Raw genomic sequence first — 14,093 nt, 5'->3', positions numbered from 1 at the left:
GTGCGTTGATCTCACTGTTTCCCGTCTGGCATGTGGCTATTTTGCCGATAACTCGTCGCTGATTTTCGCATTTGTGGGCTTCAAAATTGCTAAGCCAACTCTGGTCGGTCGGTTTTGGGAGTACTACGAATGTGTTTGAAGATCAGGCATAGTAGTTTTAGGACAGTCAAATTTCGAACGTTTCGCGTCTAGGTTGTCTGTTTACGAGTAGGAGCAACAGAATAAGCAAGACACCGAGACGCATTTACATTTTAATGATATAGTTACGTTTCGGCAACACCGAGATTTGATAAAATAAATGAGGTGCTACAACTGGGTTATTTACAAAAAAATAGATAGTGAGAGTGTAGAGTTTGTATATTTTCGTATATTCGTGACGCAACCCAAGAACAACATTATAAATTAGGTAAATAGCAGATTTTAAACTAGACGTAGAGTAATTTTGAACTGATAAGAGTATCAGTTATTTATTGCCACTTTATGAAATTTTTTGGAGCACATTAGAAAATAGAGGATAAATTACAATTACTGGAACATGTGGTAACTCTGTTAATTCCCGTTTGTATAATATCAATTATTGGTACATATTATATACAGACTGTTACAAATTCGCTTCACACTACAGGGATCTCGAAAACGGTAAGAGCTACGAAGTAGCTTAAATGGGAGCAAAGTTTCGTAATCAGGGGACCAACATTATGCCTCTAAAAAATCAAGGCTAACATGATTAGTTAAAAAATAGTTTAAATAGCTAGATGGATTTCACAGGGTCTAACGAAACTTAAAAGTGTACGATAATTCAATAAACAAAGATATCTAAATAAAAAATTTAGATAAATTTGGAACGAATACATTGAAGATGAATTTTTCGAGACAAAACGTCTGAATCTGATCCGATCTGAGGCAGTACAGTATTGGGTGTCATGAAGGCTTGCAAAAAATGTAATAAAATTTCTAGGGTCGTATTTAGAAAAATGAAGTTGATGATGGAGAAACGAAACGTTACATATAAAAATTGATTATGCCATTCGATAGAGGGCAAAAAGTGGCCATGAGAAAGTGTTCTTCTTTTTTCAATATCACCTCAAACAAGGCTGAAATGAAACAAAAACGTATTTCCAAAATTTCGATTTTTTTTCAAATATTTCGAAAACTAATCAGCCTTGATTTTAGAAGCGAATTTGTAACAGCCTGTATATGTATAATACACGTTTCATTTTCATAAGTCTGCTGTGTATGTTTTCAGTTTCAAATAAATGGATTTCACAAGCATTCGCATCAATACAGCTAATGCACAATTAAGCTTAATTTTTATTTGCAGACAACGCCGACGTTGCTAATTATTTTGTTTCTTGGTTTTAATTTGAGCTACGTTAAATTAAAACAAAACCATCCACTATTAATTAACATAAGCATTTCTGACCTTCACAATGTTAAATGTTCTAAATTCTGCTAGGTAATTTCTGGCTAATAATATATAAATAGATATCGTTAGAAAAATAAAATAGTTTGCTCATATCCATGCCACTTCAAGGAATCAAACAATAATACATAACTAGAAATCATAGAAAAATAAGATTGTTTGCGCATCACTTTTAAGTAATTAATCTGCTGAAGGTTTATTTTTTAACGGGCCGTATTAAAATTCCTAGAAATATTTTTCACTTCGATTTCGCCACGGTGTACCATGTGTTTTAAAATAAATATAGTCCCAAGATACGGAACAAGTCATGGAAATTACTAACCACATTATCTTTCTTGCGTTATAAATTTTAATTATTAGATTCCGACATGTAAGAAATAAAAATAAAAGGTCATCGAATATACCATTAAAAGTTGAATTTCAATGTTAAAAACCTATCTAACCTTGGCAATTTTTATACATTTTCAGAGAGTAACAGCATTTACTGCTGACAACAATATTTAAGCAAAACCAATAACTATGAAGACTTTTGGTTTAACAGGTACAGATGGAACTATTTTCAGAAGCTGTTAATACTTTATAAATTATGTTTAAAAAGGTACGTTTTTTTTCTTAATCCACCGGTATGTTTGTAAATGTCAAGTTCAAGGGAGCACGTTAATGTGTAAATGAATATTGTGTATAAACGTGTAGTACAGCCACAAGAATAAATAACAACTATTTATTCTTGTGGTATAGCGACGTGTGTTTCTTGCATTACCTTCTAATTATTATATATCCCGTTAACAAGTATCTCCACGAAGTTTGCCGTTTTCCGTGACCTGCAATTACAATTAGGTGGGACAATTACATATTATGATTATTTCTAATAAACAGAAACTAAGACAGAAGTTTGCGATCTTACTAATTTATCAATAGAAAATACTTATTCATTCATTGTATTCATTGATTTAATGTGTTGATAATTATGAGTTACAATTTATACCTAATATTAAAGATACGTACCATTTACTTCTTCTGTTTTCTGACTGTTTTTGGAGTTTCCCGTATATTCATATACCTTTTTTTTACAAACTGATAAATAAATGGAATTCTTAATTTATGTACCAATATTTAAAAGTATTAAGTAAGTACTTTCTATACCTGTTAATTCGTAAAATCATAGGAAAAAGTCAGTTTCTATGACATTTGTGTTTAATTTAACTGAAATATTTTTTTAAAAGCCTTTTGCATTCGATAATCGGTAATTCAATAGGTCTTTCAGAACTGGGCCATTGATAACGTCATTGTAGTGATACTGTAAACAGCTTTTTAAATTTTTTAAAATATATTTATCTGTGTATAGAATAGTGGAACTTATAATAGTTAATAATAAACAAAAGCAGATATTGTTACTAGGAATAATCTTACAAGACCCTATTTAAAAGAAGAAAATCAGTACAATATTATTTGTGTTCACATTAGTAAAGTAATAAATTATCATATAAGTGAATGATACTGAGACCTTATATACATCTATAGTACACCAAAATTCATCGTCCTCTTTCCTGAAGAACTTACTAAACTCCTTTTCTCGATTTCTATGAAAAATTGATTTCGTTTCTGATACCACCAGTCTTTGACTCTTTGGTTCCGTAGTCAAATATTTAGAAGCATGTTTCAGAAGCCCTATTCTCCTATCTGGGCAAGAAATTTTGTTAATATAATTTGTAGAATCGCCTTTTTGTTATTTTTGTTGGAAGTACAATTGTAGCAGATCTATCTTACAAATACAAAAATATTTTTCAACATTACTTCTTTTACCTGATACCTTCCGACATCTGTAAATTGTGCAATATCAAATAATCTCACTTTAAATCCCTGGGATTTTTATTTTCTTTACCGATGCCATTCTCTTAAATCTATGAATGTGCTATACATATACCAAGATGTTCTTGTCACTCGTTTAGCTAATTTTTAATATATTACAGGAATTTTAGACATTTAATATGGGGACGTGTACGTCAAGACTTCAGGATCAGGTGAGCGAATTTATTTTTATTTGGCACCGAAAAATATAAAAATCAGAATTTTTCTATTAGTAACTGAGGATGAAGATGCAGATTTGTAACTACGAATCTGGTAGAGTTTTTGTAATATTTTTAAACCCACTCCAATTTGTATAATGTTTGTTACAGCTTTCTATGTACGAAAGGCTGGTCTCAAGCGACAACTCTTGTCACGATAGAATAGAAATACCAAAATGTGCCCAAGGTAGGGTGCGTACAGATGAAAAATTTCTACTGGCTCTTAAGGTGGCGCTACTCGTTTTGGTAAGTTCTGTGTTTCAAGCTTTAAAATTTTTGACATGTACTCATATAATACTCACTCACATAATTTTTACTCATATGCCATTATACTCATATTCATATTCTCATAAGTTCTCATACTCATAATACTCATCATACTCATTCTATCATTTTTGACTTGTTACTCATACACTTGAACACCGCTTAATTCGAGATCTTTTTTCCAGCTGCCCTTTGTAATATACACCCTGTGCTATTCTGATGCAGACAGATCTCTCTCCGATCAATGCGGCAATATTTGCGGAAAGAAAAACATTAAATATGACCAATGGGAGTGTACTGGAAAAGATTACACGAATAAGAAGTGAGTTCATATGCTAGAAATCAGGTGGTTTCGATGGCCACTGGATCGGCCTTGGATTGGTTGGTTATTTCAGAATCATTCCACTCCAACTCTGGACATATAAATGTTCTTATAGTACAGCATATGTAAACCAGCAACTTTACTTCGTTGTCGGAATTTTGATCTTTATTCAGGCATTTTTGGTGTTCTCATTTTATTTTTAGAATGTATTTTGAACCCATAGGATCTTAAGTTAGGTACTACTGGAAGAAATAGTAGTATAAATACTTGGTCATGTAGAAGCTGCGCATCGACTCATTTCACCATTTTCACTCATACTGGGGTTAATCTGTTTGTTACACACAGTTGGCAAATTCTGAAGGGTCCCTGTAGACTGAAAACGCGCTCATCCGATTTAGCTGGTTCACATAAGCTGTGCTTATAGTCTACCATGATTAATTTTGATATTTTTTCTAGGCTTTTACAGCTCGATGACGTTAACGGTTTAAGGGACATATCTTCAACTCCCCGACATTGTGTCTCTCAATGTGACCCATACTAGTAAGTATTTCGTTTATATAAGGTGTCTCAAAGTAAACATCGAAATCTAACAGGTATATTTCTTTCAATAGTGATATGAGAAATTTCATATTGTAGTATAAAATTATTTTAACAAGCTTTTCCTCTGTAAGATAGATCTGTTGTATTTTTGCTGTTCTGTCGTCACCCTTTGATAAAGGTTAATCGCATAACAAACAGCTACCACAAAGAGATAGTTTTGTTTTGGACAATATTTGGAATGGATGGAATTCACTGGAAATTATTACAAGACAATGAGGGACTCAAAAATACAATCTTGTAAAAAAAATCAAAAAAGGCAATTCGAAAATGATTTCCAGCGATATAAAGGTTGAAAATACTACAACTTCAAAAAATTTTTTCACGGAATTTTTTTACCAAATTTTTTGGGATAAGTTGTCAATCACCCCGTATTTTATTCTATCCTAGTATAAAAATAAGGACGCCATTTATGTTCCCCAACATTAGTGTATAAAAAAATAAAAGTTTTACTATTCTAATTAAGGTAAATGACAAATTAACTAATAGTGACTTGTAAAGAAGTTGAGACATTGTTTCGGATATGTGATTTTGAGTCGCTTATTAGTGAGAAGTCACCAAATAGATATTTTTTCGATTTTAAGTATATTTTATGTTTCTCATTTAGTTATTTTAACATAATTCTGAATTATTGAAGCTTGGAATCATTGTTGTTCAACGTATCCTTTACGTGGAACTAATTTGATTCTCTGTTTTTTCTTTTCGGATACCTTGTATTTTTTGTGTCATTTAATGATATACTAAAGCTTCCCTGCTTTCAGCGACGAAATAGTAGGAGCACTTTGTGTCAACAGATACGCAGAAAAGGCTGATGTTAAAATAGTGCTCGAATTTTTTGAATCGTGGATATTTTTGCAATCCGTGTCATGGAGACTTACCTTTGCATGTTTCTTGTCTGTAGGTAAGCACTAGTTATGGAAATAATAATGAAGATAGGTTTAACAATTAGTATTGTGTGAAGCTTTGTCTCTATAAAGGATTTTCATTTAATTATTTAAAGAGAAAGTAATGGGACAATTTGCGGGTAAGTTAGTGTAAATACTGGCCAGATGACTTAATCTACAGTTTCTCCAGACTTTCTTGTTCTGCAGAAGAGAGGGACATATCTCTCGAAACAAAAGAACCTTGCCTAACTGCCACATAAGTTTGCAAACCAGTATAAATTGTAAATGTATATAAATGTATAAATTGTAAATTACTTTATAGTCATATCAGTAACACGTGGTCAAATTTCAAAGTTTTGTGATGAATGATGATGAATCTAATTCTGATCAAAAAAATTTATACATGTATTTATGAGGGAAAGCCGAAAATAATTATAAAAATATAGGTGGTGATTCTACTGCTATATTAATGGTGTTAGATATCAAAAGTAATTGCTTCCTGTGACATAAATAATATTTTATCTTTTAGGTGTTACACTCTCTGTACTGTATCTCTTCCGTGTAGCGGCGGATAATATGGTATGGAATATCTTAGGAGGAGTCGTCTCTCTCCTGTTTATTTTCGTGATTTTTTTGTGGTAAGCACTGTTCTCTCCACCAATATAGATGGCAAAAGTTGAACCTTTTTTAGGATCAGTTGCTTCAAAGAAGATTACGTTGCTGTACCTCTGTTTTTCACGATCATGCTGGGGGTTTTACTCGCCGTTATGAAATTTTTGTACAAGAAAATTACCTTGATGGTCGTTATATTCAAGGAAGCCATGAAGGCTATCTCTGCTATGCCCCATCTTCTGAGGGTAATCATCGTGGTAAGGGTTTTTTTTACATTAACGAACTTACAAATCTACATTACTGTTATCTCTTTCAGGCATTTATTGTAGATCTGTTGGTAGCTTCTTTATTCCTGACTGTGTTGGTGTACATGTACACAGCAGGTACACTCACCGAGATAGAGCACGGTTTTTTGGTGTACAAATCCAATGTTGTGATGTCGTTCTCCATTTATTTTACCATTTTGATGGCTTTTTGGATTAACCAGTTCTCAGCGGGAATCCAGTGTATGGCGATTGCTGGTGCTGTTTCCAAATGGTATTTCGCAAAGTAAGTAAAAGATTATTCAAATTATTTTACAAAACCAAGACTATCGTCGAATCAACTATAGTAGGATCGTATACAATGCAAAGTAGAGCAAAAAATTGTCGGCCATTTATCAAAGGAAAATCGTGTCATCATTTTTAGGAGGCGTAAGATAAATCATTTCAAATTTAAAATGAAATTCAATGTAAAATCTGAAATACCGCTGCATACGCACTGTGTTCTGGTAGTAGCTGTAGTCGCCCAGGTGCATCGAGTGTACGAACTGGTCGGTTATACGTCAAATACTAACCTGGCGAGCTTTGCTGCCAATTAGAGAGCGCTTCCAAAAAACAAGTAAACAACAGTGGCGCGTACAGAGGTAAAATGTAGTACATATGTGGAATTTAGGAAACAAATTGGATTTATAATAAATTACATTTAAAATAAATAGTTTATGAGAATAAAGGAATTTTTGTAGCAACAAGGGTGCCAGACCTGAACTGATCCCCTCGTCCCTTTATAATGTATAAAGAAATTATTCAATTTGTAAAACCCTTAAAGGCGTACTTCATTGATTCCCTTGACAGGCAATGATTTATTACTTTGCATCGAATATGATCGTACTATAGTCTAGGAGTCAGATAGGGTTTCGTGGCCAATCAGAGTGCCACGGCTGCAAACAACTTATTTTTAAGTATTTTGACCTCTTGAATCCAAAAAACTTGGTCGCAAAGCCTGAAAGTGGTCACTTTAATTGTTATTAACAAATTAAATGTTAAATGGCTGTAAAAAGTTTATTTTTATAGCTAGTACAGTTTTTTATGCGTTAATAGTTGCGTTTTATCATAACAAACATATACCTGATTGAAAATTTAAAAAATATTAACTTTAACCAAAGTTGTTGCAGTAACTTTGGTTAACGTCAATCATTTTTTAATAAAAAAAAAAATGTATGTTTGTTATGAGAAAACGTAACTATTAACGCATAAAAAAGTGTACTAGCTATAAAAATAAACCATTACAGCCATTTAAACATTTAATTTGTTAATAACAATTAAATTGACCACTTTCAGGCTTTGCGACCAACTTTTTTGGATTCAGGAGGTCAAAATACTTAAGAATAATTTGTTTTCAGCCGTGGCACTCTGATTGGCCACGGAACCCTATCTGACTCCTAGACTAAAGGCTAAGAGTTCAAGTCTCGTGGGTTAAAATATTGTAATCATTGTTAGTATATTTTGGAAACAATGGGCCAATGTCCCAAAAAATCTGGATATTTCTTAAGAAAATAAAATCTTTTTTTTTCAGAGATAAGAACAATTTGAATCCTTCTATTATAACCAGTGCCTACATAGCCGTCAAATTCCATTTGGGTTCCGCTGCATTTGGATCCTTAGTAATCAGTATTGTAGCAATCATCCAATCCATATTGTCCTCAGTTTTCAAAAATAGTATCTTAAAGAATTGTTTAAATTTGTGCTTGGAGGTGATCGAAGACATCTTACAGTATTTGACCACAAACGCGTATATTATGACAGGTTAGTTGCGTGACAAAACCAACACATATCAATTATGACTTTATAAGATTTATTTACACTGGCAATTTTACTTTTCAGCAATGCACGGTAAACCGTTCTTCGAATCCGGCAAAATGGGGACAAAAATGTTACGTCAGAACGTAGCGAACGTCTTTGTCCTCCACTACATTGGAAGTTTCATTATAGTTATGGCCTGTGTCCTAGTGATGCTTATATCGTTATTGTTAACCTATTTCGTTATGATGGTAATGTCCTTAATTTCACAAATTTAGTATATAGGGTGTAACGTTAAACGGGGGTCAAATGTTTACGTATACGGAGGCTATTTCTCCGAATTAACTTAAGTAGTGTAGTTTGCCTTTTATTCTTTACCATATCATCATATACTACCAAGTGTGAAGTCAACTGGCAGTAGCGGCTTCTCAGAGGCCGCAATTCGACATTTTAACTGAACAGTGGAAACTAACATCCGTTGCCCTTGTTAGCGTTCAAAACATAATCGAATTCTACTTAAATTTTGGATTAATTTAACATCGATTAACTGCTGAAATGACCGAATAAGAAAAAGAAAAAATAGCAACATACCGTATTTTGTTTAGATTTTTTTTAATATTACCTGTTTTATCTTTCCTAAGTATTTTTGTAGTAATCGTAAGTATTTTTATTTTGTTTCTAAAAGGGTAAAAATATTTATTTTAAAACATAAATTAGTTTTATTTGAAATAGTAAGTATACCAATAGGTACATACATATTAAATAAATCAGGTAAAAATAAATATATTTTATTTAAGCAATAGAATGTTTTTTTTACACGTTCGGTTCTTCTACCACAATGATGTCAAAGAAATATAATGACTTTAAAATAACACGTCTCTAAGCCATATAAAAGCAATATGTTATACTGAATTATTTTCCATTGTACAATGGAAGTTGTACATCGTACAATGTAGGTTGATTTAAAAAACAGTAAAAGCTGGCAACGCTGATAGTCTATTGATTCGATAAAAAAAAGGATTTCAGATTCGTTTTCAAGGGAACACCCCTAAAAAACTTACCCCCGTTTAAAGTTACACTCTGTATAATAAAAACGGTGTTACCGAATACGTCTTATTAATTAATACTTTCTGTGCCATTCAAATAATTATATGAATATCTACAGGGCGTTAACTCTCCCCACGGATGGTCTGTTTACGCCGTGGTAGGCATTGTTTCCTTTATTGTGTCAGCCGTCTGCTTCTCAATATTTCAGGTAACTGATCCATAATATTCTGTAGTGTATGGCGACGTTCAGAAAACTAAGTATATTTGTCGTGAAGAAATAACCCGCAGTATAAGGAAAATTTATTTATATTCTAATTGATCTAATTCTAAACTCTAATTGAGTGTAAACACTTTTATTCACTTGATCCGTTTTATTTTAAAACGTTCAGTTCCTAAATTTGTAATTAATAAGTAATAAGTATTAGTGGGCAGAAATTAAATAAAAATTGCTCAACTCGAACATCTTGTTTTTTGGAATAGACAGTTTAAAAATATATTAATCTAGACTGTGATATTTCGTTCGATTTGGTATGCCATAAATTTTATTGTTAGATAAAGCATTCCATACACGTTAACGCTTTTAATTGAATTTGACTTAGTAATATTTTAAGCTTTAAACAGGAACAAAAAGTGTGTTGTACTATACAGGGTGTCCGGAAATACCGTTCGAATAATTCTAGGGGTGATTCTACATGTTAAACTATGAAGAAAAGTTCATATGAACATAGGTCCGCAAATGCGTCATAAGGTTGCTATGGCGATTCAAAGATTGCACCGGGATATAGGTTTTATTTTATATCTCTGGAACCGTTTCAGATAGCCATCTGAATTTTGGCATATGAATTGCCTTTAATAGTAGGTACTTTTCAGTGTTTTTACTAAATTATTATTTTAATCAGGGGCGTACCGACAGGGGAGGCCTCGATTTAATTTGTTCACATTTTTATTAAACGTCATATTTTTGCAGTTTTCTTTAGAAATTCTGATTCCGCGGTATAAATGACATAAAAAAGGTATTCTTGTAGAAAACCTGTCAGGTATTGTTAAATAGTGATAAAAAAGAAACGGTAAATGGAAAACAGATTTATAATTAAAAAAAAAACAGGGAACAATACAGAAACAAATAATACTAGTGACTTATTATTAAACCTGAATGTTACTTCTTTAGTTACAGCAAGTGTTGGAAGTGATGTCCATTCATTTCAATGCAACTGGCTAAACGATTTCTCATTGAACGTTTAACTCGTTGAAAAACACCTTGCATATTCCGTATTTCTTGGCAACAATGAATGACTCTTTGTTCCAGTTGTTGTACACTGTCAACAGGCACTGAATAAACTAAGTGTTTTAAATAACCCCATAGAAAATAGTCTAACGGATTAAGATCCGGCGAACGGGGAGGCCAAGCTACGGGTCCACCTCGTCCAATCCACCGATCTGGATAAGTCTGATTTAGATATTGTCGAACTAATAAACTGAAGTGGGCTGGAGCCCCATCGTGCATAAAAAATGTTTCTAATCTTAATCCATAAGGCAAATCTTCGAGCAAAACTGGTAAAGTGTTTTGTAGAAAATGTAAGTATGCGGGCCCATCTAAACGATGCGGCATAACATATGGTCCTAGTAACCTATTTCCTATAATACCTGCCCAAACATTAATGGAAAACTTATCTTGGAATCGAGCTTCGAAAATCGCGTGAGGATTTTCATCTGACCAAATATGATTGTTATGAAAATTTACCACTCCTTCACGCGTAAATCCTGCCTCGTCTGTAAACAAGACTTTATCGAGGAAATGACGGTCCTGATGGCATTTCATCTGCATCCACTGACAAAACTCCACTCTAGGCAAAAAATCCCGAGGTTTTAGCGCTTGAATTCTTTGCAAATGGTATGGATACAAAAGTTCCTCGTGTAAAATTTCCCATACAACACTTTTGGGAATATTCGTTTGTACTGAAATTCTTCTGGTGCTACTACCTGGATTAGCTTCAATCTGTTGTAGAACAATTTCCTCTGTCTGCGCCGTTCGGGTAGTACGGTTTCGTCCACAATCTCTCTTATTTGGCGTAAAATTACCAGTTTCTCTTAATCTCTGATGTAAACTGCTGAACAGTTTATCAGAAGGAAGCTGGCGATTTGGAAAAGTTTCTTGGTACAACCTCCGAGCTTCCAAAGCACAACCGTTTGCTTTGCCATACATGAAGTGCATGTCGGCCATTTCAGCAAAAGAGTATTCCGGCATTTTTTGAAAGACGAGAACAATGATTTTTTTCAATTACACTGTTATTAACACAATAATAATCGAATAAACTTTATTTTTAAACCTTATGTCAAATTCGTTTACCGTAACTACAGTAATTTGACCTTTTTCCATTTTCAACTTAGCACCGACATAAGCCTACTTTGATGTAGAAATTTTTATTATTGGGCGACCATGCATGCACTATTTTCTTTGGAGAGTATTTTCTCGAAAACGGCTAGCCTGACAGGTTTTCTACAAGAATACCTTTTTTATGTCATTTATACCGCGGAATCAGAATTTCTAAAGAAAACTGCAAAAATATGACGTTTAATAAAAATGTGAACAAATTAAATCGAGGCCTCCCCTGTCGGTACGCCCCTGATTAAAATAATAATTTAGTAAAAACACTGAAAAGTACCTACTATTAAAGGCAATTCATATGCCAAAATTCAGATGGCTATCTGAAACGGTTCCAGAGATATAAAATAAAACCTAACTATATCCCGGTGCAATCTTTGAATCGCCATAGCAACCTTATGACGCATTTGCGGACCTATGTTCATATGAACTTTTCTTCATAATTTAACATGTAGAATCACCCCTAGAATTATTCGAACGGTATTTCCGGACACCCTGTATAGTCATGTTTGGAAATGTTCTGAATGTTTTCTTTTCTGTCTAGATTGTAATCGATACCATTTACTTGTGCTTCTGCGAGGACAAGTTACTCAATGATGGTATAGATCGACCCTATGCCATGTCCAGGGATTTGATGGAGTTCATAGAGAACCACAAGAAAAGAGGACTTTTCGGGGAGAGAATTACTGACACGTACATGGAGATATGAATGCTTTGATATGTTGTCAATTCTATTATAAATCTTAATATTGAATGTAATAGTCTCAGGGATGTCCGTACCTGTTTTTGTTTATTATTTTTGTACTTATAACAACGCTTTAAGTAGGAGAAAAAATATTTTTATTTATAAAATCAATATTGCTATATACAAGCTGTTACAAATTCGCTTCTCACTACACGGGTCTCGGAAACAGTAAGAGATACAAAGTAGCTTAAACGGGGGCAAAGTTGCATAATCAGGGGGCCTACATTATGTCTCCAAAAAATCAAGGCGAACATGATTAGTTTTAGAAATATTTGAAAAAAAAAACGGAATTTAGGAGATCCGTTTTTGTTACATTTCAGTCTTGTTCGAGGTGATATTGAAAAAAGAAGAACACTTTCTCATGGACACTTTTTGCCCTCTATCGAATGGCATAATCCATTTTTATATGTTTAAATACGACCCTGGAAATTTTATTATATGTTTTGCAAGCCTTCATGCCCCCAATACTCTACTGCTTCAGCCCTAACCAGATTCAGACGTTTTGTCTCGAAAATTCATCTTCAGTGTATTTGTTCCAAATTTATCTATTTTTTTATTTAGATTTCTTTGTTTATTGAATTATTGTACACTGTAAGTGTCGTTAGACCCTGTGAAATCCATCTAGTTATTCAAACTATTACCACCACGCATTAAAATAAAACATTATTAGAGTTTTATTCTCGTGTCCATAGTTATTTCTAGGCTTCTCGAGTGCTCAAAATTCAAACAAATTCCGATCTATTTTTTTTTCAGGATATTCATACAAATACATCTGACATGCTCTTACACAGTTGCAGTTACAGATATAATAAATTCCGATAATATTATGCTGATCTTCATTTTTAACCTTTGCCAAAACGAAAATGTTTTTGAACATTTACTGAAATTTTTTAAAGAATAATGTTTTAATTTTGACGCAACAACTTATTATAATGTAAGTGATGGTAATAGTTAATAATAATAAATGTTCTATTGTAGCGCGTGGTGGTAATAGTTTAAATAACTAGATGGAATTCACAAGGTCTAACGACACTTACAGTGTACGATAATTCAATAAACAAAGAAATCTAAATAAAAAATTTAGATAAATTTGGAACGAATACACTGAAGATGAATTTTTCGAGACAAAACGTCTGAATCTGGTTAGGGCTGATGAAGGCTTGCAAAAAATGTAATAAATTTTCCAGGGTTGTATATAAAAAAATGTATATACGAATTTTATATTATTTAGAGTGTGACATGTATTGTTCATTATTTATATTATAAATGTGACTAATATCTTCAACAATTAAATCTTTAGAATAAAAACCAAATAAAAATGGTAGCCCACATAAAGAAAAATAAAACACCATTAAAGTAACTGAAATATATTATGGCTTGACTAAATTTTTGCGTTTTATTAGTTCCCATAATTTTTTTAATTTTAATTTTTTTGATAAGTCGATGTTTTAAAATTCCCACCACTTCAAACCACAAACTTACCACAGGGAAATAAGTGACACGAACACATAATTTCAGAGTTGTGCTAGATTTAATGAAGTGCTTGGTAGCTTTAACGAAAATTAAAAAAAAAGTAGGGATTCGTTTAAATACATAAAATAGAAGATTTTCAGTGGCGTCGAGGTTTTTAGTGAAAGTGACTCCCGGTATGCTCCGCAGTGGCTTGTCTTCGTGGATGAAATTATTATCTGTG

At 32.9% G+C, this 14,093-nt stretch overlaps 1 protein-coding gene across 3 annotated transcripts; it reads left to right on the top strand.

The window, feature by feature from the left end:
- Positions 1-186: 186 nt before the first annotated feature.
- LOC108914241 (choline transporter-like protein 1) lies at positions 187-12,478 on the top strand. 3 transcript variants are annotated; one of them, XM_018720008.1, is made up of 14 exons: positions 187-406; positions 1,892-2,021; positions 3,394-3,444; positions 3,601-3,735; positions 3,939-4,075; positions 4,532-4,615; positions 5,434-5,573; positions 6,086-6,194; positions 6,248-6,425; positions 6,485-6,717; positions 8,002-8,231; positions 8,310-8,476; positions 9,391-9,480; positions 12,200-12,478. In XM_018720008.1, the coding sequence occupies exons 3-14, from the start codon at positions 3,412-3,414 to the stop codon at positions 12,362-12,364; spliced, it is 1,701 nt and encodes a 566-aa protein (XP_018575524.1). In that variant the 5' UTR covers positions 187-406; positions 1,892-2,021; positions 3,394-3,411; the 3' UTR covers positions 12,365-12,478. The 3 variants fall into 3 exon arrangements, with proteins under 3 accessions (XP_018575524.1, XP_018575525.1, XP_018575526.1); XM_018720009.1 differs by lacking the exon at positions 1,892-2,021; XM_018720010.1 differs by lacking the exons at positions 1,892-2,021; positions 3,394-3,444.
- Positions 12,479-14,093: the final 1,615 nt, after the last annotated feature.

This window comes from Anoplophora glabripennis, unplaced genomic scaffold (assembly GCF_000390285.2).
Source record: "Anoplophora glabripennis isolate ALB-LARVAE unplaced genomic scaffold, Agla_2.0 scaffold136, whole genome shotgun sequence".
In the NCBI taxonomy this organism is placed as follows: domain Eukaryota; kingdom Metazoa; phylum Arthropoda; class Insecta; order Coleoptera; family Cerambycidae; genus Anoplophora; species Anoplophora glabripennis.
This window is presented reverse-complemented; position numbering and strand designations above follow the sequence as displayed.